The 27,567-nt window shown below is 39.4% G+C and overlaps 1 protein-coding gene across 1 annotated transcript; it reads left to right on the forward strand.

The window, feature by feature from the left end:
* The first annotated feature begins 578 nt into the window (after positions 1–578).
* LOC124275725 (monocarboxylate transporter 12-like) lies at positions 579–19,386 on the forward strand. Its single transcript, XM_046711372.1, has 4 exons — positions 579–742; positions 17,063–17,264; positions 17,739–17,882; positions 18,353–19,386. Exons 1-4 carry the CDS (start codon positions 674–676, stop codon positions 19,384–19,386), a joined length of 1,449 nt encoding a protein of 482 aa, XP_046567328.1. The 5' UTR covers positions 579–673.
* The last annotated feature ends 8,181 nt before the right edge of the window (positions 19,387–27,567 follow it).

Consider the following 27,567-nt stretch of genomic DNA (forward strand, 5'->3'; position numbering starts at 1 on the left):
GTGACAAGATTATGTTCACTTAAGGTCACATGGCCCGTAGTTCTGCATATACAATGCATGCACACAGTGCGCTGCTTCTGCAATTATACATGAACGTTTATCTTGGAAGATTTCTTTTTAAATACTATTGTTGATACCTGAACGAATTGTTCATGACATACTAAACTCGTATAATTTATCAGTGGAGGATTCCTATAATATTAATGCTGTAAAAACATTTCTCTGCTCGGCAGAACATTCGACAAGGACGTCAGTGGAACGTGAATTACAATTTATGCACGAAACCATTTGGGGATCATCATTTGCGTTTAGCCGTATACTGCACTTACTCAACTTATGTACTGCACTACGACAATTACAATATACCCTCAGTACGTGCTTAGAAGGATATAATTATACATTTTGTCAACGCCCATTATAGGTTTGAAACCACGATACAAATTCAAATTTGAAATCTTGTCATACCACTTCTGTAACTCTATTTCTTTACATCTCAGCCACTCAAAAAAAGACACTGATATTAGCACAATCCAGATACATGAGTAATCCAGATAAACGAAAACCTGGTTTCGAATAATAGCTTACGGATATGAAAACCCCAATTTATCTTACCATTAGCATCATGAATCCGTAACACATCATAGCAAGTTCTCGGATATCTGGAACTTTCCATATGAAGAAGCCTGCAGCAATACTCTATGCACCGGCTATAATAACGTACAACCTACATCTCCTAATCAAGGTCACTTATATTTTAGATCTCATTTGTGTGAACCATCATATGCATTGTGTCGTGTCACATGATCTGCATGTAAGCTATGAGCCCGAGACTAAGCCGAGTCACGATATGTGCGAGTCACGGTATGGCTGAAATATTGCCGATGTGACTATAAATCTTAACTAACTCATGAGGCATGGCGTAAGTACCATTTAACTCACTCAGTGAGTTTATTTTTACGCCTCAATATTCCAGCTGTATGGCGACGATCTGTAAATAATCGAGTCTGGACCAGACAATCCAGTGAACAGCAGCATGAGCATCGATTTTCGCAACTGGGATACGATGACATGTGTCAACCAAGTCAGCGAGTCTGACAACCCGATCCCGTGGGTCGCCTCTTGCGACAAGCATGGGCTGCTACTGAAGATCAATTTTAACCCGGATCTTCAAGGGACTACTCACTCAGTGATTATATTATTATTATTATAGGATATTTATATAGCGCACATTGCCATGCAGTTAGTACATGATCAAGGCGCTGACATTTTTTCCCTCGATCACTAGATGTCAATCTCAACGGCACATCGTTTTTTTATCAATCTCAACTCCCCGGGGTCATACAACTCTTGCAGCCACTAAGCGCACCGAGGTATTGCGGCTGTCTCATCCTTACGAGGTACCTATTTACAGCTAGGTGGACTGCGACACATAGTCACAGTACTTTGTCCAAGTTTACTGCACGTTGCTGTATCCGCAACTAGGTGTTTGCGCATATCCATGTGGCCATCATATGGTCATATACCAACGGATTCGTGGGTTCTTTTAAGTGCACAGGTTTGTGTACTGTACACTAGGGGTTGTGACAACAATGGAAGTCTGCACTCAAAGTTGACGCCAATGTTCTTACGCCCGATCAAAGGTGGGCTCGATCCCGTCACCTCAAGCTCGCTGGATCAGTAGCCCCTGGCGCCCTAGCCAGCTCGCCCACCATGCCACCATTTACTCCCATCCATACTCAGTTCATCTGAAAACTAATGTCATTTGTTATTACAGTGGTCACCCAAGTAATTGTTGCCCAAATTGTGATATGATTACGTGTGCATGTTCCATGAGAGGGGTATATGTTCCCTCTATGCTACCTACCCGACCCGTGAAGATCCGCGCTACAATTGACTAAACTCACTCCTACCCGAGCCAAGGGTTCTGTCACCTACGAGAACGGTGCTTAACGCATATATCTGGGAGGCGATGTATTCCATCGTATCCCAAATGAGTAGACCGTTGCTCATGGTGTCAGTCAATAGATTGTGTGTCCAGACTCAATTTTCCTAATTACTGCTTAAAGAAACAAAGAAACAAACACACAACAATATTTTCTGTTGGAAACCTCCCAATCACCAACACGGGACAGAAATGTTTATATATAAAAGAAGAGCAAGGTGCGAGTCCCGAACAGGTACAGCGTTTGAAATCTTTGTGACCTCCTTCACCTTAATCGTTCCGCATCATGGCCAAACGTGAATGACAACACAACACTGTAGACGTCACCTGTTTGAGAGGCACAATAGGTTAGGGACCCCTATCTTGCTCATACCGAGGTCATGTCAACAAGTTGACTTTAGACGTAGCGTTGCATTTGCATGCAATAGTTATCTGGGGTCAAGATCTGTCAACTACTTGCCAGCCCATATCAACGCACACCCTGCCAAGACTATGATTTCAACTAAGTGATCTGTTTAAATGGCCAGACGTTATAACACATTGCCTGTACTACAAAGACTCAAACAGCGAATTACACGGTAACATTAAACTCCGTGGCTATGAAAGGAGCTTAGTTATGACATGATAATTCACACGTTTAAGCTACTCAGAAACAGGTAAGATCCAAGCTGCATCGTTTACTGATATTTTTTCAAAACGATCGTTGTTTTGATGTTTTGTTTTTTGCATTAATGTAATGCACATTTAGATTTCGTTTTTAAATTTACTGCTGAATAGATCACTGAGGAAATAATTTGATGTGGACAAACTTGGTTCCCTTGGTGTGAGGTTGGCGTTCCTCTGATCATTTAGCATCCCTATGGTCTTGGCTTCGAATAAGTGATTCATCTTAATCACGATACTATGTTTGTCATCACCCGGGGGTTATGTGATAACTAGATAATACGGTACAAAGTTTGACAACTGTTACCCCCTTTATTGGACCGGGTATTGGGGGATCGGCGCTAAAGGTGATGCAAGATATGGATGACCAAGACAGCTATATTGTCGTACATAACAGTGCCATTTGGCTGCACATGAACAACTCCCGTGAAGATCCGAGTCAGAATTGGTCTTCAGCAAACCCACTCGTTTAAAAAACTTAATTTGATTTATATCAATTAAACATCTAGAAATTGCAAATGGTTTATATGCACACTTGATAATGTTCTGAATATGTTACATAGTCAGGTATCATTTCAAAACATTTGAACACCCTTATATGATATTTGTTAGTCAGATGACATTTTAACGTGACTTAAATTGAGAGCATTCATTTATAATGATATAATAAAGTATGTAATATCAAAGGAGACGAGCATTCAACATAATTCCAACTCTGCTATACTCCCCTCAATAGGAAACTGTGGGCCTCACAACGCCATGGCAGTTAACTTGATCAAGCCTTAGCGCTTAATGCTATAACCAAATCCATTCTTGAATGTCATTGTATCTCCGTTACGTAGATCGATGCTCATGCTGTTGATCACTGGATTGACATGCCGAGACTCGATTATTTACAGATCATCGCCATATTGCTGAGATTTTGCCTAAGTGCAGCGTTAACCAAGAAGCAAACAATGGTTCATGGAATGTACGTTCGTTGGTTTGACTATCATATTCCCTGGATCTGTACTCTTGTCAGCAGTCACCGCCTGACCAAGGACCCGCTCCAGGAGCAGTTTTCCTCTTGGGGAATCAACTCTGCCTGTCCTCATTTATCGGTCTGACTAATCAAGGAACCCATTTCATCACCGGTAAAGCGAGAAACATCATCTATTTCAACGACCATAAGAAATCTCTCATTTTATTGTACGGTCGCGACTAAATCATAATTATACAAGTATGAATCACAGTCGGTAATTATACCATGACTTTACGATGGGCACGCTTATCCTCCCCAGTGGTGGCACACCTGGTAAATACATGCAAAGGCACGTGAGTTGTGTACCTGAAAACCAAGGCCATGAATGTTATAACCGTGATCACTTTTGTCCTTCAACGTTCTTTGAAGTCTTCGTTGAAAGAGCTTGCACGACTGTAAATCAGGCTGTGAAATGTGATAACAAAATGCTCGAGTTGACGGAGTGTTGCCTCCTATTAAAAGGCATTAAGCTTTTTGTGACTTGAAGACATTCGAGTGGAGAAGTTCTTGTCACTTTGAATCTTCGTGCATATATCGTATTCGAAACAGATGCATCAGTCTTACTGGTCCCTTATTTCTAGTTCAGGTTGCATATTGTATTTAGTGGAACAGTTCTTGTCAATTTGAATCTTCATGCATATACCTTATTTGAAACAGATGCATTAATCTCACGGGCCCCTTATTTCTAGTTCAGGCTGCACATTGTATATGTGCTCGTACTGTTACTTTGTATTCCATCCCTTAATCAAAGCAAAGTTCGACGGTATGCATACTAATCATAATTTTTTATCACATGCTGAACGCTATCCGTCACCATCAGGCCACCGCATAAGCTGGGGTAAGCATGTGAGGAATACAGCTTCCTTCTCGCCTCTAATAGCTGCGGCACAGGGTTGGTTAGCCAGTATCTATTTCCAGTCCCTTAGTACAGGTATGTATTTCCACATAATCGCAACGCGTCATCCATAATCCATTATATGATATCTTCAAATGTTCCATTCGCCACCATGACTTCGTTTCGGCAATTGACGTCTTATCAGTAACTTCGAGATGAGTCAAATTTGATTGAAAGGAAAAGGGTTACTCTGTGCAACTCTAACCAAAGATAAAATGTCATTTCCTAAAAAAAATACTTGCCTCAATATCTTTCCAAATTGCTCTTTGTATCTTTAAGGGGAGGGCAGAAGTTAAATCTTAAGTGTAGTCCCCAGCCGAGAAGGATTCTCAGTCAGCAATCCGCCATCACAAGCACTTGGAACATTAACCCATACGGAACAACTGGCATATAAGCAATTGGGTTGAAGGTATGCGAAAGCATACAGGTTCATGTGGTAGTTGTCCACTTGAGGTTTACGGCTTAATTGTAGCAAGCTGTCAAGTCTTTCAAAGTCAGTGGACAGGGCCCGCTGTGGTCATCGGGTCAACGTTATATCTGCTCATTGGTGCAGCACTGAGCCACAGTCGGTCCACCATCACCAGCGTAGCGGTTGCCCAACAAAGAGAAGGTGACAGAGTAGTTGATAATTACATGACGACCCAAATTACCCTGTGATTCATTATCTGTAATCTCACTTTCTGTAATATCTTTAATTACGTATTTTAGAGAAATGAAAAGCGAAGTGGGCACCGCAAAGCCACAAATTCCATGTATTTACATCACGCTCACAACGTCCCAAAATGTTCAAATGATTTCATAATCTTTTCTTGGTTCTGAATCCTAGCAGGACTGAAGCCAAGACAAGAATAAAAGATGCGTTGTATTTACATGACACATTTTGTTGTTTACATTGTCACTAGTATAACAGTATTTTATTATCGCCTGCACCCACCATCGTCTATGTACTTCTTAGTAACACTGTACTGCTTGACTGTGTTGAATATTCCATCACAAGGGATATCTATTTCAAAGTAAAAACTATGAAGGATCTTTTTAGTAATATAAGTTCTCATTTAATTATTGCCTTTTTAAAAAAATTAGACTTGTTAACTGATTTGTAAATAGATATATATTTTATTATTGGTAGTTTGAATTAGTAACTGAGATTGTTAGTGGCTGTACCCTCAAAGGGGGTTGAAGTAGCGTAAAATTATTGTCCTCCTGCGAGGGTACGTAACTCCCAAAACATTTTCAAGTCAGTTTAAGTGTACCAGGTTTTTAATCGTAGTATTTTTGTGTTTTTAATGTATGGCTAAATCTCAGCATCAACGCCAATGGCTGAAGGGATGGTGTAAATCCAGCTATGGTCCATGCAGGTAGCAAAAGTAATGTAAGTCCCCATGGGCCTTAGTATGGTGATCTACCTTCAGTTGTCGGCGATCTATAGCCCGTATTTTATATTGTATTGTCTTCTTTAATTGGAATATTTTAACTGTGCGCTAGTTTTATATTTATAACTGTGATTCTCTAGTCTTTTTACTGTCCATCGTCGACAGGTTTTAATCTTCAAAATGTTTCTACTTTTTATTGTCTGGTTTGTTTACGTCACGATATGGCTGCAATAGTGCCAATGTGACGTTAAATATTAACTCACTCACTCACTCTTAGTAACACAATGCACGTACGCCATGAGTTGAAATGACTCAGAAAATATTTGGACTTCGGGCAATGAAAGCATTTATTGCATGACAGTAAAAACAAGACCCGAGTTTAAGAAATGGGGATTCAGACAACTATTTCATGTGAGAGATAAAACCAAATTGTACCTGCCCTGGGTCTGCATTGTCCATTAACGATTGGGTGTCTTCTATTATACTCTGGCTAAGGCCATGTGTCCTGAATTCACAGAGGAGATGCTTTACTAATGTTCTGAGACGTGTAATGATCCGGGTTAGAATTAGTCTTCAGTAATCCATGCTTGTCGTAAGAGGTGATAAACGGGATCGGGTGGTGACACATGTCATCGTACCCCAATTACGTAGATTGATGTTCATGCTGTTGATCGCTGGATTGTCTGGTCAAGACAAACGTGCGGCGTTAAACAGACCAACAACAAGCCAACTTATGTTCAGAGATTACAATCAGTATGGAAACATCCAGCAGTGGTGTAACTACCTTAGCATGATACAATGTAGTAACTCCTGTATCTTACTGACCAGGAACCGTCCTCATACAGATTAGGGAACAGGTTTTCACGAATTCATATTACATCATAATACATGTATGTACGTATGTCCCCTTTTATCAAACTATATCTGTATAGCAAATAATATATGTTCATTAACCCCACCTGTCGTAATAAATACGCTTCATTTCATTAACCGAATTCCTTTCATTGAATATAATTATACAGGTTTGGAATACGTGTCATGTCCCTTCCTTGCACTTGTGAAATGAACCCTTGGTATGCAACTTAGGAGATGATGATTTGACACAAAAAGAAGCAAGAGGAAAATGCACCGTTATGAGTGTGTTTAGCTCCTTTGTAGAGCTACCAGACCCCACTGCTCGCGTGAATAAACCTCAATGTGTCAGCCATATGTGAAGAGCTTTATTTAGAAACAACGTACTGTTTCGTCCACAGGACTTTAGCTGTTTTGTGGCACTGGGTTAGGGAAGTGGGTCGCATTGTGCACGACTGAGCAAGTGTAAGTATGACAATATGCATGCATGATCTATAATAACTGCTATGTAGGACCGTGTTTTGCGTCTGTGCGTGTTCCTGTGAACATTTGTGTCTTGTTTCCTGACCACAATTGCCATGTTTGTTGTGAGAAGACGTACATTCACAGGTCCCTTCCTGTACAGTCATACAGGGCCGCATTTCACAGAGGGATCATAGGACTACGACTAGCTTATCTCCTATACTTTACCATAGAGTTACAACAGCCGTAGCACTAAGATAGCTTTGTGAAACAGGGCCCAGTTTAGTATTACATAATTGGATTTGGTAACTGACAGCTGTCTCTTGTGAGAACATGTCTGTGTGTGATACTGAATTAATGGATTGTTGAGCCGCAACACGGTCAGTGTGTTGCACTGCACGTAACCCATGGTCAGAATTGATCTTCAGTCGTAAGAGGCGACTAACTGGATCGGGTGGTCAGGCTCACTTACTTGGTTGACACATGTCATCGAATCCTTATTGCGTAGATCGATGCTCATGTTGTCGATTACTGGGATGTCTGGTCCAGACTCAATTATTTACTGACCGCCGCCATATGGCTGGATTATTGCTGAAAGCCCTTTAAAACTAAACTGTTGTGGCGAGTCAGTTTAGTTACAGATGTACGTCGATATTTAGGAGGCATTCTGGTTTGTCGCCAGCATCAGCAAGTCCCTCAGGCCCCATTGTTGTGTGTGATAACAACAATTAGAATAAGCACAGCAAAAATAACTTAGTTTCCGTTCTTGCAGAAACCTAATTAATACTGGGTAATGTAGGTTTCCGCTAGGTTTCAGTATCCGGAAACAGACAATGCGAGTTTCCGCATAGTTTACAAAACTGAAACTAACAAATCTAGGTTTCGGTCAAGTTTCTACAACTGAAATTATCATTATGCGTTTCCATTTAGTTTCAGTTCGCTGAAACATTCATAGCAAAATGACTTAGTTTCCGCTATTGCGGAAACCTATTGAATACTGGGTAATGTAGGTTTCCGCTAGGTTTCTGTTGGTTTCAGCTTAGATGAAATGGCAAACTTAACTTTGTGCTGTTCCATCGGGGGACAATATTTACTTACTGTTACATTTGCAAGATAATTTCTATATACAGAATCCAGCTAGGGTCCATGCAGGAAGCAAAAGTACTGTACGTTCCCGTAGTCCCTAGTATGTTGATCAACCTTCAGGTGTTGGCAATCTATAGCCCATTTTTATGCTGTACCGTTAAAGTGTTTATGATTACATGCCAGTTTTTAGTGTACATTTGTGATAGACTAGTTATTTTACTGTCCTTAGAAGACAGGTAGGTATATAAGTTCTTTTTTATTTCATGTACACATTTACAAATTTAGATTTACGACTTTCACGATATGGCTGCCGATGTGACTTTGTAACTCACTACCATTCTGCATAACTTGTGAATGTACCATTTATTACATTGTACACGAAAAACAACAAACACAGTAACACAGTCACTGATATGATTCATCTGTTTCATTATTTTGAATAGCTCACATTTCAAGAGAACCCAATAATGTATGTATGTATGTATGTATGTATGTGTGTGTGTGTGTGTGTGTGTGTGTGTGTGTGTGTGTGTGTGTGTGTGTGTGTGTGTGTGTGTGTGTATGTATGTATGTATGTATGTATGAGAGAAGCCACATCAAGAGGGAATCTTCAGCATTGGAGAACACAACTTCTGTATGAATATGCAAATACAAATATGTCAAAACCCTACAACATTTTATGCATATGATGAAATGATGTCTACTAGTGCAGGCATAACATACTTGCTGTGGTATTTATTAAACAGATTTTAAATTCAAATTCAAATGTTTATTGTATGAAAGGTCATGGGCCCATATACATGAAGTGTACATTTGAAGCTGCCTCAATGTATCTTAACACATACACACTAACAATCTCACATAGTAAAGACTTGGCAACGTGCTGACAATCATGAAGCTTCTATTGCACTCATACTGAGCTGACAGCAATCCTCTGATCTGGTACATATGAAGCAGAGCCTGAGTTGAGACATTTGTTTTGCCACACAGAGAAAGGGGAAATATAAGTTGATTACAACAAGGCTTGAACCAGTCCACAACCGCAAACAGATGGTGTATGCTCTACTTAAGATCTGTGGGTGAATATGAAGAGTCCTGGTTGATGTCTGGCACAACATCGTTGCCATGCTCATGGTCCCACACAGACTTTGCATCATCCTGCAAATACAATACATACAATGCTTAGTAAAACTACAAAAACAGCCAAAGTAACACATGTATACATATTCAAAACATGCACAGTGGTATATCTGATCACAATGAAATTATAAAATTAGAACGACTAATTTGTAGATGTACCCAAAAGATTTTTTTCACAATCACAAAGGAAAGATCTGTAGTATACATGTATAATGTATGTTCCATTGGACATGTCACTTATTTGATTGATTGGTACCAGAAAATAGTAGCCAACCCAGTATTCTGAAGCAAATTGTGGTAATATTTATTACTGTTACTGTACTCATATTCAAGGTAACATCTACTACCAAATCGCCAATTGAAATCTAAGAATAGGTAAAACGGTACATACATATTTTAAATAGATACGAATCATGTTTAAACACTGAATGTAACACCTTATTATACATGTGATCTTATTCATTTCAAATTGAAAGGACCAACTCTACTGAGAAAAGCATACAAAACCTAACATTTCCCATGAATGAAAAATCGTGGGTATTTCTTAGTTTTATCAACCCTCTAAAGAAACATTCACAGCAATATAATAACAAAAAATATTATTTTTTAATGTGACCTTTACTTTAATTTAAAAACGGTAAAATGTGTAACACAACTTATTCACTTACAGTTACAGTTACATATTTGATATACAATAATTAAATATATTCATTATTGATATATGATGGATAACAAAGGGACAGATCAAACTGAAGTCGTTAAGTGAAACCTATGAAGTGAAGTATCTTTGACGACTAACCTGATGAGAAACTGCCGTCAATTCCAGACGGATTCCTTGTTTCCTTGAAACAAGCGACTGGCAGTGCGGACAGAAAACTGGTCTTCTTCTTTGAACTGAAAAACATATCATCTTAAAATTACACTGGAATCCACGCACTGACACTTTCAGTGATTATATTTTTCACAAAGATAAAGAAATTTATTCTATGTATCTATTTAGTGTTTACTTGTTTTTGACTAAATGCTGATGAATAAAAAATATTGTTTTAAGATTTCCTTTAATGCAATTAGGAGCATGGTAGGGTGTAACTATAAATGATTACCAAGACAAGCCACTTGTCAATCTCCAACAAGTCCCTAGATCCACAAAAGGTATCGGTAAATTGAAACAATGATTCTTTTAGAAATGTTATACGTGACTTGTGTCAATGCATTGTAAGGCTAAGATGTTTAATAATTGAAATACACAAATTATTACACAAAGCTATGAGTGTAAAGTATATGTAATAATTGATTTAATGGTTATAAAATGATAAAATAGATGAACTGGTATAATTGGATAAATACCGCCATATAGCTGGAATATTGCTGAGTGCGGCGTAATACTAAACTCACTCACTCGGATATATTGAGCTGACATTACATATAAGCTAGCAATATATACTGCAAAATTAGATAATTTAACTTATAATACATGGGAATAGTATATCTAGGTGTAGAACTGAAAAGAATGAACATGATATAAGCATGTCTAATACACTTGCATGTTTGGATCTCAATGGGTAAATTACTTACATGATGAAGTTTTACGTCCAGCAAAAATATTTTCGTATATTGCCTACTCCTGACAGGGTTTTGAAAAATCACCTATTTGTCACTTACACAAGTTCTCACGAGTAGGACTCATGAAGCTCGATCAGGGTGCCGTTCCACTAACCGATCTTAGCCCTACGCCAATCGTAAACCCCTAAAATCCCAATCTTAGCGTGACGTTACGATCGGCATACCGTTCCACTAACCAATCTTACCCAAGTCAATCGTAAAGTTAAGATTCAAAGTCTAAGTTGCTCATTACCAACTTAGGATAGCTAAAATCAATCGTAGAGAAACCAAAATGGTGGCTTTCCTATTCTATCTGAAAAATAAGAGCGAGCATTTCACCGTGAGCGTCCCCTAAACCCCCCTATGAAATGAATTTGTATATTGCTGTGATGTAAACAAACACTGCACTGAAGCCTTACAAATGTCAGGCCAGTCTGACCACTGTCGTCATGGGAACACAACCGAGCGAGTCGGTGTAACACATTTGTACAACAATATTGCAACGTCATGGGACAGCTGTGAAGTGAACAATGTTCTGAAGCAAAAAGATACAAATATGTTTGATTTCACTGCGCATATTTGGTGGGGGATTCTAAAGGCAGGCCGCGTGTTATTCAGGCACATATTAAAAGCTCTGACACAATTGACATTTTTAAAGTCCAGACTTAAAACCTGTTCTAAGTTTATTACTTATAATCTCGGCTGTAAATACTCTCGTGTAAATTATCTGTACATGGCGCTTTGAGCATGCCCCAGGATGTGGAATAGGCGCACTATATATATGCATTTATTATTATTATATTATGCCTGATACCCAGCGTTCACACGCACTTGCACCTGAAACCAAGGTGCTCACTACCCTAATATTTTGCTCTAGCTTTTTTCTCCACGTTTACACATGGTTGGAAAAATACCAATGAAAGGCCGGGTTAGAATATTGAACTTCAATAACCCATGCTTGTCGTAAGAGGCCAGTAACGGGATCGGGTGGTCAGGCTCGCTGACTTGGTTGACACATGTAATCGGTTCCCAACTGCGCAGATCGATCCTCATGCTGTTGATCACTGGGTTGTCTGGTCAGACTCGATTATTTATAGCTAGATATACATAGCGTTCACTAACATGAACGCTCATGTTAGTGAACGCTATGCATCTAAGTTAGATTATTTACAGAGCGCCGCCATATAGCTGGACTATTGCTGAGTGCGGCGTAAATCTAAACTCACTCACTCATTCAGTTGGTTCGTAAACTACTTCCATCATTTGCTAGACTATGCAAAGGGAGATAACTCGTGCCTCCCATTCCTCTATCTCTCGGACGAAAGAGTCTCGATCTAAGCTTGGATCGGATCGTAAGATCGGGACCGGCTACAATCGGCCTAAAATCGGTTAGTGGAACGGCACCCAGGACTATTAAAGTAATGTGGATATGTTTTCAGATTTATTCACTGTTAATTATCTCTAGGCCTACATGTTGATGCTTGACACTGAGGAGGAGCAATTAGTGCCCATAATCCGATGAAAAGACCCTTAAGCCCATAACAGCCCACTGTTGTCACTTTGGGTACTCACATTCAATCTGCTCATTTCCACCTTTCACAGTACCTTTGATGTCGGCAATGTAAACGAATAAAACAATGGCGACCGGATCACGTCCACGCGAGACTACCTAAATAATTATAAAAACACACAGCTGACATTTTAGGTGTATAGTGTATGTTTATTTTGTTGTATAACGCGGAAAGATATTGTCAAACTGTAATGCTAGATTTAGATTAAAAAACAACAACAAAGTGTTTTTCCCGTGAGTCTTTGCGAGACGCCATTTTCATAGCCGCCTCAGTTTCCCTCAAAGCACTGGAAGAGAGAATTCGCTACCTGGAAAAGAGAGATGGAAATGGCTGCGAAAAACTCGCAGTATCACGACCCTGTCAGGTAAGACCAATTTATTTTGTTGTCAAATAACGTTTAATGAATTATTTACTTTACGTACAGAAATCTGGATTGGTAAACAAGCTAATCTATCGAATTACAGCCACTGGCCATAGGTATTCGTCACTATGCATTATTCGACTTACATGTTAATTTGGTGCAGCTAGAAATATGTCTTGAATTTATTTCAGATCCGTTTGATATTGTTCATATTTTGCACATGGGTCATGAATCGTCTTAACTACAAAGACATAATTTCCGTTTTATTTTCACTTCAGTGCGTGTCATGGTTATGGCAATTTTTAACATGGCGGTCTATGGGGAAAGAATACGCAATGTTGTATATATATGTTGCTCATGTAACTACAATGTGGAAAATTATGTATCTGTGACCAAGATGATTTCCTAACAACCTGCAAAATTTGACAACCAAATATGGAAAACTGAATTAATGAAAATTACACAGCTACACTAAAATAGCATGCAAGTCTATGAGAATTTTGCCGATGGACGTATATTTAAGTCCCATGACTGTATAAACTGTTTTGCTCGAACTAAGGTTGGTGAAGTAAAATAAGTCTATCTAAACATATACTACAATTTTGAAAAATATAGCAAATAGATTATATATTAATGGATTTGTTTTATTCATTTAGGCTGTTGTGAGGAAACATGTGTCACGACTACTCCTGGAGGAAAAGATCACCCTCTCTTACTGAAGGTATGTGTTTATGGTACTACGAAACATAGACATAATTTCACTTTGAATATTTTATTATTATGCTTCCCTAGATACATTTTCACAAAATGAACCATACTAAAGTTACATTTGCAATTGGATTTGAATAACCGGTAACTTAATCATGATTTCAAATTGGACCAAATAAATCTTATCTTAACACCTGTGTGAAATTGCAGTCAAAGTGACCCCTTGATTTTACAATACCGTAATTACTCCAAGGTTATGTCACATGAGATAACTAAACTTCATTCATCAGGATGTTTATGTCAGGCCGTTCACTTACTGATTGCATAACCTAAAGTGATAAATCTGTAGTTTGCTTGTTGGTATAAATGTCGCTGCAGGTTTAAGGGTTTTTTTAAAACTCGAATGAATGAATGGGGAAATGCAAAGAAAAGTAACGTGTTATTGTTTATTTTTTTCAGCAAATCTGATGATGAGTCTGGAGACTGTATAACAAATGATCAAGGATGGTCAGCAGTAACATGTGAAGGTAATTTTGACCTATCTGTAGTGACTTTCATTATAAATAGTAAATAATTTCCAATTAATAGTGTAGAGACAAGGTTTATGGATGTCAACTCCTTTATTATGTTTTTACATAATAAAGACGTTGACATCCGTAAACATTCATGTCTTGCATTATTCACTTCTACATACACCTCAAAGACTTAATGGTGTAAACATACAGTCACTACTAGGTGAATATACTTGTGCCTTCAACAATACGACTGACTGACTGAGTTTGGTTTTACGCCGCTTTTAGCAATAATCCAGCAACATCACGGCGGGGGACACCAGAAATGGGCTCAATACGAACTGTAAGAGATTGAATATAGCAATTTGATGAAAATCTATTACTAGTATCATTATTACTATATAGAAAATGCAATAAATGTTCATATATATATATAACGTATTACTACCTCTGGACTGGGAAGCATGTAACTTCAGAGCAAATTTTGTATAGATTGACCGAATGAAATATCTTATTTTCTAAAGAGGACACACAATGAAGTGTGATGAATTGCATAATTTGAGTTTTGAGAAAACTAGTGCAAAGTGTGATTGTTCAATTTAGTTCTCTTTTATTCAAACTTCCTTTTGGATTACTCATTTTAAATCATCCTTGGCATTGTCAGTTTCTTGTTGATTGATGTTTGTGTAATTTATCAAAATAACCTAGTAATTCGTTATTACCTACCATTTTCAGAAACTTGCACAACGCCTAAAAAAGACTTGCATCTATCGATTGGCCAGATAGACGAAAGAAAAAGGTAGCGACAACACTCACCATAGACATGACATCACCAGTCGTGAGTGACGAAGATGACGTCAATTAGTTGCATTCCGTCCCCTTTGTCTGGGAGTCCAGCAAGCTTAGGGCATACACGACGACACTGGACTTGGAAAGAATTTACACCTCCACTCCTCTCGTCATGGCCAACGTGAGGACGAGGATAAGGCATCCAATCAACCGGAGGGATCTCCACCCAGGGATGCCCCTTATTGGGCTAACTGACCAACTCTTGCAATACAATTGAATTTATTTTCAATTTCATAATGTAATTTTTATTTTATTTTTGTATTGTAAGCTGTATGTTGTGTTATTGTATGATGTATATCATAGTGGATGTTTGGCGATAGTTGTGACATAGAGTGTGTGTGGCTGAATGCCAAGGCGTGCAAATAAATGTCCGATGCAGCTATGTTTTATTACTGTGTTAAGTTGTATGTTAATGTTATTTTTCACCATTAGCATGATTTTAGAAATAAATTTCATATCTAACATGCTATTTCAAGATAATAAGTGAATGAAAGTTTAACTGATGAAAAATTACTACTTTGTTATAAATGATATATGATTTCTTAAACTGGATTGAGTTATGCCAAAATGTTTTGCCCTGTTTTTTAGTGCTATATTACTAGTTATATGTATGATCTTTATTTGCCTTAAATGCTAATTCATATTCATGTTGAGAAAATAAAACAATGAATCTTATTATATATTCTGTTTTTCTTTAAGTAAATGTCATGATAACAAATTGCTTATATTGTTTTTAACAAGAGTTTATGATATGAGTAAAGAACAATGTTTAAATTTGGCTCTTTGAAACGCATATGAAAACCTGTGAACCTGAAATTGAAACCGGTAACTGAAACTATGTGGAAACTATGTCGAATAGCTGGTAACTGAAACTCTGCGGAAACCTGTTGGAGTCTTATTAATAACTGAAACCTTGCGGAAACCTGATGGATACAAAGTTAACTGAAACTCAACGGAAACTTGTCAGAATGTGGGTAACGGATACCTTGTGGAAACCTGTTGGAGTGTGGGTAACGGAAACCTTGCGGAAACCCTTAGAAAGTGGGTAATTGTAATTTTCCGTTATTGCGGAAACTCAATGTAAAAGAACGGAAACTCACTGGATTCTAGGTGGAAACTTAAGTTTCAGTCCACTTTCCACCAGGTTTCCGCATTGCGGAAACCAAGTTATTTTTTGCTGTGAAGTATATCAGTCGAATATATAACCAACATATGCATAAAATGATAGCTAAGTTATAATGACTATAACTGTCTACAAAATGCTCAAGATGGAGTCTATTGAGCTGTTCGGAACATCGGAAGCATGTGTTCATTTAATTAATGTCAAATTGTGATGATACCAACTGTTGGCAAAATGATGAGCGCGTCCTGCTATTGATGTGATAGTTTACCAAACACATGTCGCGGGAAGACAACTGTTCGCCCAGAGAGGAACACGCCATGGATGGTACCGGTAAAACTGAAAATAGCATCAGACATTATTTTTGTCTCAGTTTTAAATAGCAAAGATAGATACTCTGTGGGATGTAATGTCGGCAAGTTATTCTTTGTGACACATTGAGGAATCAGTAGACAAAATCATTTAATGCAGCATAATGATATATTTGGGAGTTCACTTTGTCTATAACTAATAGATCACTGCCTTTATATACTGACGATTAGGTGTATCACTCTGAGAGTTTGGGTTCGAATCCCGGACGGGAGCAAAATGTTCTATAATCTGTGCAGATGAGGCGTGAAAAAAATGATAACAACAACATGGTATTGTCACAGTTGTACAATTGATTCTGCTTTTACCAGTCTGCTTGATTCTCTGCTGCCTAATACACGTGAAGAGTCGGGCTAGAATTCAGTAAGAGGCAACTAACGGGATCGGGTGGTAAGGCTCGCTGACTTGGTTAACACAATTGCGTAGGCCGATGTTCATGCTGCTGATCACTGGATTGTCCGTTGCGTAAAAACCTGGGAACATGCTACAACTGTCCACCATGCCCGTTTTTAAAGAAAATATTTTATGTTCTACAGCTGATGATGACAACTCGGAAGGACGTGGACCAAGGGTACGCCTGGGTAGCTCTGGCAGCAGCTGTCTCTATTCAGCTTCTAGCAGGACTGGTTGCCTTTTCATCAGGAGTCATCAACATCGCCATCATGCAAGAGGTGGAGAATGACATCACGGAAACATCATGGATAGGTTCAACTCTAATTGGATCTTACACATTACTCGGTGGGAGAAACAGCTTGTGTTAATTAATTTCACCAGTTCTTTTATAAATGCTATTTGCTGAATAGTGAGAATGAGTGAGGTTGTATCTGGTACACAAATCATACATTCTATACATGTGCGAAAGCCGGACGGTGATATGCTTACCCTTTTCGCCAAAACCTGATTTATTCACATAAACTTCACCTTTTTACGTCCATCGGGGTCTGTTTAGTCAGATGATCAACGCTGTGTTTGTAATTAGTTTTGCAGTAACAGTATTTCAGTTATAAATCCCGGCGTGTCAGCTGTAATTTAAGGACATCCTTCTGTGCTGGAGGTGTGAGACACAGACTTTTGAGTAGTGTTCATGGTTTTGGTCATATCAAGGAGACACGTCATGGTTTTGTTGAAATACTTTCACAGCTGCGGAGAACACATGTCACGAACTTACCATTGTTGGACATGATCCCTAAATCACTCACTCATTCTCTTCAGGACCATTAGCTGGTATGGTTCAACACCGAATTGGGTCTAAACTGACGGCGTTCGCCGGAGGAACGCTGGCACTCCTGGGGATGACCATTGCATCGTTTTGTCAAACAATCGTAGGGCTGATCTTTACGTATGGAATAATGGCGGGTAAGAAAACTATCAAGTAAAGTCACTCTCTCAATTATCCGTCGAACATTCAACTTCCCTCCACTGATATACACACATCCGAACTACAAATGAAGGAGAGCAATAATAACCCCTCATGTGTTCAATACTTTGAAAATACGAGCCTCGGAACCGTCTGACAAACGGGACGCCGTCGAAGACTTCTACTCCCCACATGGGTACATTGTGAAAAACTCATTTCTGATGTCCCCCGACGTGATATTGCTGCAATATTGCTAACAGCGGCGTAAAGCTAAACTCACTCACGCAAGTTTCCAACCTACCGTTCATATCGAGGACAAAGGTAGTCAGAAACATTAAGCTAGTACTCTGTGATATTACTGAAATACAATTCACAGTTCACACACAATGTTCATATTCAAGGTATCTTTCTCTCGTGAAGTAATGTCGGTTATATGTCCCATGGCTTATTGCTGGTTTCTCATCAACAGGGTTTGGATTGTGTTTGGGTGCCAATGTCGTCGGCGTCATCCCTGGACAATATTTTGAGAAGAAGAGACCCGCTGCCTATGGATTGTGCATGGTAGGAGGAGGTATGGGTCTGTTTGTGGCTGGCCCCCTTGCACGGTATCTACTGGACGAGTACAAACTGCATGGGACACTACTCATCATTGGTGCTATTGCATTTCACATGTGCGTTGCAGCATCCCTCATACGTAAACCACCACTGTCCATCAGAACTATTGAAATTGAGCAAAACATTCAAGACGAATCCGTCAAGAAGATAGATGCATTGGTGGAAGATGCTTTCTGTCCGAGAAATCTGCACTCAGGCACTGAAAACGGAACAACTGTGGTGTCATCTCAATGCTTGGAAAATTCTGATGATCAGCTAACAAAAACTCCCTTTCTTCATAAAACAAACTGTTCCAGCATTTCAATTGAAAAGGAAATCTCAAAACCGTGTTGCCTCAAATCAACATGTACTGTTCTAAAGAGTGTTTCTAACAAATCGTTCCTTCTGTATAACACAGCCATCATTTTCTGGTCATTAGGTGACGCTGCGTGCATATTCCACTTACCAAATTATGCAGAGGTGATGGGAAGTTCTCCAACAGCAGCTTCAAATCTGTTAAGTGCATTGGGTGCCGGGGGCGTGGTTGCAAGGTTTATTATAGGACTTTGGGCCTCCGATTCCAGCATGGAATTTTCAGTGCTCCAAGTGGGTTTCCTTGGCATTACTGGGGTGATTACAGTTCTGTTTCCTCTGATGTCGGATACCTACCGCTGGCAACTTGGTTTTAGTTTCTTTTACGGGGTTTACAGTCATGGCACGAATTCATTAATGGGTCCCTTCGCAATAGAACTGGCGGGTTTGGCGACCGTTGCTGTTGGGTTTGGTGTGGTATACTTCTCATGTGGAGTTGGATACCTTCTTGGACCTGTCATCGCGAGTAAGTTCTATATTGACAAACACATTAAGGAATTTGACACAAATATTTGTACCGTATATGTGTGTAATTGAGTGTCGTCGTTCGTGAACAAACTTTAAACGAAATAGTCATTGTTTCAGAAGTTCATTTATCAAACTTAACTTGAATACGTTGTACAAATATGTTTTCCTTTTGGTTTCAAATGTGCATTATATTCTTGTAGGGAGTAATGTTATCCATTTCAGAAATGTCATGTTAAAATAAATGCACAGATACATGGTAATCAGGTGATGAATTGCTTTCAGGTTGCATTTACGAAAGCTCGGGGTTGTACGATTATACGTTCATTTTTGCAGGTAAGTCGCAAATAACCTGTTTAAGCACTTGTACCTACATGTTATTATAACAAAACATGCCATAAATGTTTAGTTGGTAGATGTAACATTTAAACAATATTTTATTCTGAGAAATTATTAACCACATACTCTGTATCATCGGTGTGCTTCATCCGGCATACCCGTTGCAAGACAACAGGGACAGAACAAGAGTAAAGCATCACGTCATCACCCGTCACAGCCACGGTTGATGCATGACTGCGCCAAGCAAATACATTAGTATGTCAAGGGCAACTCTGGAGAAATTATACATAAGTAAATCTCATTCATAAAGACGTATTTGTCGCATACAAATATCATAGCGTGTCAGCTGAGGGTCTTCTAGTAACTTCTTCATCTTGGGATGGCCATCTGACACACATGTTAAAACACTACCTCAGCAGTAGTGAGTGAGTGAGTGAGTGAGTTTATGGCTTGTGTTTGAACACATGTATCATCTAGTCAAAAATCAAAACAGGATGTATAATGTGAATATTTTTGTAAATGTATGTTCACCTGTATATTGTGTTTCAGGTATATGTTTCCTGTTGAGTTCTATATCAACAGCAGCAATAACGGTGTGTAGGAAGAGAAGAGAACTCTGAGAGAACCTTCAAAGTGTCTACTTAAACAACATACTCTGTGACTGAAGATCAAGAAAAGTGTGACACAATGCTCAGTTGTATAGGGGTAACGCTGCTTTTCAGGGCATTATCATTAGTAGAAGCCCTAGGTCTTCAATAACTGCCTGACGAAAGATGGAAGTTGAAAAAAAACGAGGGCTTCTGGAAATTATATTGCTCCGAAAACAGCGTACCCCTATTACAGCTAAAATGGATGGAATTTGTGTTAAAAAAAGACAGTGATTGTCTGTATTTTTTGTACTTGGCTTGTCTCTCGCGATAATTTACCATGGAACGTTGCAATTAGGTTTTAGGTTAGACTTTATATGCATCAATGAGTAGATTTAATGAAAATTATAAACTGAACATGTTCTGTTTGTATTGCACAGAGCAATATTCCAGCTTTATGACGGCGGTATGTAAACAATCAAGTCTGGACCAGACAATACAGTGACTGACAGCATGAGCATCGATCTACGCAATTGGGAAACGATAGCATGCATCAACCAAGTCAGCGAACCTGACAACCTATCCCGTTATTCGCTTCTTACGACAACCTATACCGTTATTTGCTTCTTACGACAACCTCTACCGTTATTCGCTTCTTACGACAAGCATGAGTTGCTGAAGTCCATTTCTAAATCAGGCCATAGCTGACATGTATTCACATCATTAAAATAAGAGCCCATTCTCTATTTCTCAAGTCCAAATCCTTGCTTTGGACCTAAACTAGGAGCATACGCGAACGGTTTCTGTATGAATTGCTACTTGTATTCTATTTATAGATATGCACAGCTGTGAATATTGTCACATTTGTCATGGCAGGTTGTGTTGACGTTCAGCATAAAAATTATATAAATTAATACTGGAGGTTTGACTATTCATTGCACATTCTATATGAGGTACCTGTGGAGATCCTGGTTAAAATGTGTCTTTAGCAGCCCATGCTTGTCGTAACAGGCGACTCTAGGTGGTCAGGCTCGCTGACCTGGTTGACCACATGGGTTCATATCCCACCTAACTGTGTAGATCTGTGCTCATGCTGTTGATCACTGGATTGTCTGGTCAGACTCAATTGTTTTCAGACAGACGCTATATAGCTGTAATATTGCTGAGTGAGGCGTCAAACATTAACCAATCAACAAATTGTATTCTGAGCATACATTCAGTATAGAAACATATCCAGTAGTTATGTAACTATTTTAACATGACACATAGACAATATAGTTGTATCTGACTGTCCAAGAACCGTCCTCATACAAGTAGGGATGTAACTATTTTAATATGACACATAGACAATATAGTTGTATCTTACTGTCCAAGAACCGTCCACATACAAGTAGCCGTTGAGGACCATGTTTAGGACATGTTTAGGGATGAGTGTAAGTTTTCACGAAGTAATATGGAAGCATAATATGTACGTATTTCCTTTTGTTCCGTTATATTATACTTCTTATCGAACTAAATCTCTATGTCATCGTATCCCAACAGCGCTGACGTGCTGTTTATCTTAATCATTACAGAATACCGTCATATAGCTGGAATATAGCGTTAAACAGCAAACAAAACAACAGAAATTGTTTGAGCAGTTGTTTGGGGTAACATCAAGCGTTAAGATGCATGCTAATTGTCCATTTCTGTATATACAGTAAAATAAAAAGACGTCAAACACCATAGAATGTCCGGGAAAACAGATTCTGTTTTGCTTAAACGATGTAATGGCATTTTGAATAAAAATATCTATTCGGACAATTATTCTCACTGTCAACCTTCTGTCGTTTGGGAATTTATTGCTATCTGTTGATTCCCACGTTGGAACGAGAACGGCGACCCCGAAAATTAACTGGGTACATACAGATCATCATTTTTAAATCGGTAAGGAATCATAGAACATTAATGAACAATAAACAAATCATCATGGGATGCGTTCTGATTTGTTTGGGTCTTGCATGTATATAGGTACAGCCAGCAAGCAAGACCTATGTTCTATCACTGATTTAAATTGATGAGTGTAACGTCAAGTTGAATGTGGATACTGACCACCCACATTGCTCATGCTGTAACGCACTCGGGACTCTACCCAATAGAAAACAATCTAGAGTGAGACAATTGGATGCATACGACAGGATCAAAACCATCCGAGAACGCTTTTGTATTGCAGTCAGTGTATGGCAACATCCCCCACGCTGGTTTAACCATCTTGTGCCTCAAATATACCGCTGATGCCTCGCCCACATCGGCACAAATAGTGGTCACTCGCGTTACAGACATTATTAATTAGGTTGTACAATGCCGTGTTGCCGTCTCCTGTGACCAAGAATGGCATTGGTGAAATGCATTTGTTACCATAAAACGATAATCACACGAATGACCCAACATGATGTTATTTTCAGTAACACTACAGTTACACCAGCTTGTATGAAGCACAGTTGCTCATTCCGTTGATATACATAGCACGGGAGTATTTGTCTTTGTCCAGTTAGAAGTAATTGTACTCATCATCCTAAATACGACGCGTGATGGCCGAGGATGGAGACACGAGTATAAAATCACCCAGAAGAGCCCTTTAAAATATATCGTTAGCTAGCATAGCCAGTTACTAGTACACTGGCAGCTCACAGCGGTTGAAACATTGCTTCCGATAACACAAGGACAAGACAACTCATTACACACATAACTGAAACCAAGATCAAGTAATAGTTTCAGTCCAGAAATAAGATATTAAAAATGTAGGGGATATTCCATTTTGAAATATTATTTCGAAACCAAGTCGTATGACAGTACATGGATAGAAAATATTACTTATTCCATTCACAACGTGTTATGAATTTCATGCGGCTGTTTGTCATGATGTGCACGTGTGTGATGGTCGAGGTAAAATTTGACATTTTAAAGTGAAAAGTGACAAGAGTGTTGGAGTACATTCTGGGTAATAAAAAACAACGAGACAGAGCAAGGGTGCGAGCAACTCGTCACGTCAGTACTTACAGGTTACGATCGACAGACAAATAATGACGACAGACGTCGATCTGGTTGACAAAGGCGAAAACTGGCGCACACGAATATTTCAACTGTTATGGGTGTCAGAGTGGACAGGTGATTTGTAATTCGCTACACAGATGAAACCCACATACACTCGACATGTTATCCGCTGAGTGCGGCGTAACACTTAACTCACTCACTTACTCCCGCGATTGACGGACCGTCACATTACTACAAGAAGTCAAGACCGGCAGCGCTGGGTCAATCGTCGTTGGGTAAAAGATATGATTGCACATGAATCAATGTTCACTTTGGACCTCCTTGACAGGCGCAACCAGATGTGGCGTGGACGGAATGAGCGTTTTCATGCTGCTAACGTCAGAACAGAATGATTGTTGTGGCGGTGAGTCAGTAATGGTGTGGGATGACATCACCGTGAATGCCAGAACACCTTTACATGCTATTCACGGACGTGTCACTGGGCAGTAATACCGTGACAACGTGGGGTGAGGTGAAGTGGGTTTAACGTCGTACTTGAGAATATTTCGCTCATATGACGACGTACATGCGTGTGTACGTGTATGTGCGGCTGCTTGTACTAGCCCAGACTGAAGCTGGTTTTATAGTGCTAGCCCACTGAGATACCATGCCGCAGTGAAGCATGAATACCCCACTCAGACACATTATACTGACTCCGAGTCGACCAGTCCTTGTTGTACCCATTAATGCCGAGCGCCAGACAGGGACCAACAAAGTACCATATTTCAACGTCTGTTGGTATGACGCGGTCGGGGATCGAACCCGCGACCTTCCGCTCTCCGGGCGGACGCTCCTACCACTACACCACGGAGGCGGTCGTTATTGATTGTGACGTCTCCAGACAACCACAGTCATTAACGCTTCAAATCCTGACTGCAGTTCACTCAGGTGAATGAGTTTAGTTTTACGCCGCGTTGAGCAATATCCCAGAAATATCACGGCACGGGACACCAGAAATGGGCTTAATACATTGAACCCATGTGGGAATCGAACCGTGGAGAATGACTTCACTAAGGTGTCATGGATCGGGTCTACCCTCATCGGGGCATATACATTACTAGGTAGGTAAGTTAATATTTTGGGGAGTGAGTTTAGTTTTACGCTGCCTATTAGCAATGTTCCAGCTGAAATGGGGCTTCCACATTGGGAATCGAACCCGGATACTCAGCCTGACGACCGAACGCCTTTACCAGTAGGCTACCCCACCGCTTCTTCATTATTTTGATGTGAGTGCAGCAGAGGGCGAGTGTGATTGTTGTTTTTAAAGTTTCCGTCACACCAGGAATATTTCAGTCATGAAGTGACGAGATGATTTATGTTAAATATGTGAAATATCTGTCACACCGGACATTTATATATTATAAAGATGTAAGATTGTAAGAATAAAAACTAACTATTTCAAATATGAAGATATCCTGTTTAACACAAAGATACCATTAAAATAGGGGCAATAAGACCATTAGCAACCACAGCTGGACCACCGTACTGGGGATCCTTGGGACTCACAGGGAGTGCAGTAGAACAATAGACACATTCTCAGTTCAAATGTCCTGTCACCCTGGTAGGTAATGTATCGCGAATCACATTGTACGACGTGTCTCCCCGTGACTTTGCATATGTTACAGTAAAAGTGTAAAATACGCTATGGCATTTAGAAAGTGGTCAAATGTAACATATGTAATATTTGGGACAACACTTTCTCATTTAGATACAGATTGTTGTAACATTTTGGGTGAACCACCTAATTGCGAGAACACATATTCAGCGATATAATCCACTCATCCATCGCAGCATAACACAAATGAAAGCTGTCTAATATCATCTCATATGTGATTATTTCATGTTGATAACGGATTCAAAACATGGTATATGTAAAGGTTATGGTAATTACCATCACTTGTACTCAGTGCCTGAAAGAAAGGGTTAAAAGAAGACGTCAATGTATAATTTTAAAAGGGTAGTTTTGCTTTTAATCATAAATTTTTGTTAAAGGTCCGTTTTGAACTTCGTCATTTTCCGCCAATCTGTCCTATGAACGGATATTAAGGATTCGGTGACCTTTTGTATGTAAAATAAGGGTGGCTGATTTGGGTCATCACTATATTTCCCTGAAATACCAGGCAATATGGCGACAGTACGATGTGACATTGACTTAGCCAGAAACGAGCAAGCCACAATCCACATGGACGCAGCGATATCACGAGAAACTATATATACTATCCAAGAAAAGACACGCATAGGCGATTTGTATTTTTAAAAAACCATTAATTACTTATTGTGTTCAAACAATCATCAAAGTATGTAACGAAAGTGTTGAGAACATGGCTTTACACAATTGCACAAGTAAAAAAATCGACTTCACCTGAAAATGTTGATTTTGATAAGGATTAAAAAAGGCATCCCTACAACGCAACAGAAATCACCTTCCAGTTGAAATTGTGCAGCAAAGATATTAAGAGCATGCACTGTCTGGCTATAGAAATCAAGATTACTTCGGAAATGGCATTCATTTTGAAGGAGTTTCAAGGTCAAATCACTTCGCCACGTCGAACATCGCCATTGAAAGAATGCACGCTGGAGATTACCAATCATCTGTTGCCAGGCGACTGAATGTTAGTCTGCGCACAATAATATCACTGCTTGCAGCTGGTTACAACCAAACAGGTATATAGGCCAGTGGAAAAGGTAAAAAACCAGGACATTTTACCTAACAACCAAATTTTATGTGGATTTATTACGTCATACTAAAGGTAACTCCTGGTCAAAACCCAGACAAAATCAGACATGGGGAAACTGTTTTATGAGCCTTCAAACATAGCTCATCCAGTATAGATCAATATGAGGAATTTGACCGTTTTCGTCCAAACAAATGAATACAGTATGCAGTTTCTGATAAACCACTGATAACAATTACCTTCATATTTGGTAACCATAAGTGTATGGTTAATTCAGAGTTGTTAATATACCAGTGTGACCTTGACCCAAATTTCAAGGTCGCACCAGGCAAAATACCGTGATTACCGTGATTACCGTGAGTTGAGAAAATGGCACTGGGGTTTAACTTTTATGGTATATTGACGTCAATTGCTGATGCCATTTTGTTTATGATAAACATGAGATGAAACAGGGATTCCATTCTAATAATAGGAAATCACTCACATTTCAAGGTCACACGTATCATGTCATATCATACCATCTTAATGAGTATCAATCATCGTCACCAAAAAATCCATTGCCACATGCACCTTCACATTTGCAATGGATACTGCATGAAAGCCCCCTTTTCACACAACTTCATGACCGACAGAGTTTATTTTGGGTTTTACAGCAGCATCTGACCTCCTTCAATATATATGCAGGGGCAGGGGCCCGATCCGTGATAACAGGAATAACATGGCCATTGTCACACTTGAATCCATACTGTGATTTGTCGAGTACTGTTGCTAGATTCTTCCATGTGCTGACTTGTAGATGCACTCTCTGTGAATGGAAAAAGGCAGCACTGCTTGTAGGTGGCATCCTTTCAATACTGATATATCTTGATGACTTTATGTTCATGAAACGCAGTTCATCAAGTTTCAGGCCGTTCCTGCCACTGTACAGTCCAGCTACATACTGCTCACCAATTTCCCCAATCACCTCTTTTGGAACTGATGCTTCACCAAACATGACATACCTTTCATGAAATCTATGAGCCAAGTTAGTATTAACATACTTAAAGTGTTTGGTTTTCCAAAACCAAATATGGCTGAATGTTGTATACAGGCTGGAATAGCCCTAAATCCGCCATTTTGATTTTATGACGTCATCATCGAACACCTGGCTGACCTCATTTCACAGGGTGCCAATGACCTTGTACTGAGCTGACCTTGGATTAAACCACTTTCCCAGGGGGTATTTTTAGATCAGGAGCATAGCGACCGAAGAGAATGACATCATAGTAGTCATGTAGATTTACATGTGTACGCGAGTGTTATGTTCATCGTACAATATTGTGTGTATTTGTGACTATTTGAGAATAAATCAATTTTGGTTATAAAAGTCCTAACAAAGGTAGGTGAAGGGAGAGCAGAGTGGCACAGTGGAAGCGCACTGGGCTCATAACCCAGAGGACCGTGGATCGAAACCACGCTCTGCTAACAACATGTTTTTAGGAGTTAGAATTACGGCTAGCATACATCTATATAAAGGACAGAAACGGTGATTAAGCTCCATTTATCACGGGACCGTGATAGTGACACTTCATCTGAAACCT

The sequence above is a fragment of the Haliotis rubra genome, unplaced genomic scaffold, assembly GCF_003918875.1.
Source record: "Haliotis rubra isolate DU_JTF1 unplaced genomic scaffold, ASM391887v1 Scf2015, whole genome shotgun sequence".
NCBI lineage: Eukaryota > Metazoa > Mollusca > Gastropoda > Lepetellida > Haliotidae > Haliotis > Haliotis rubra.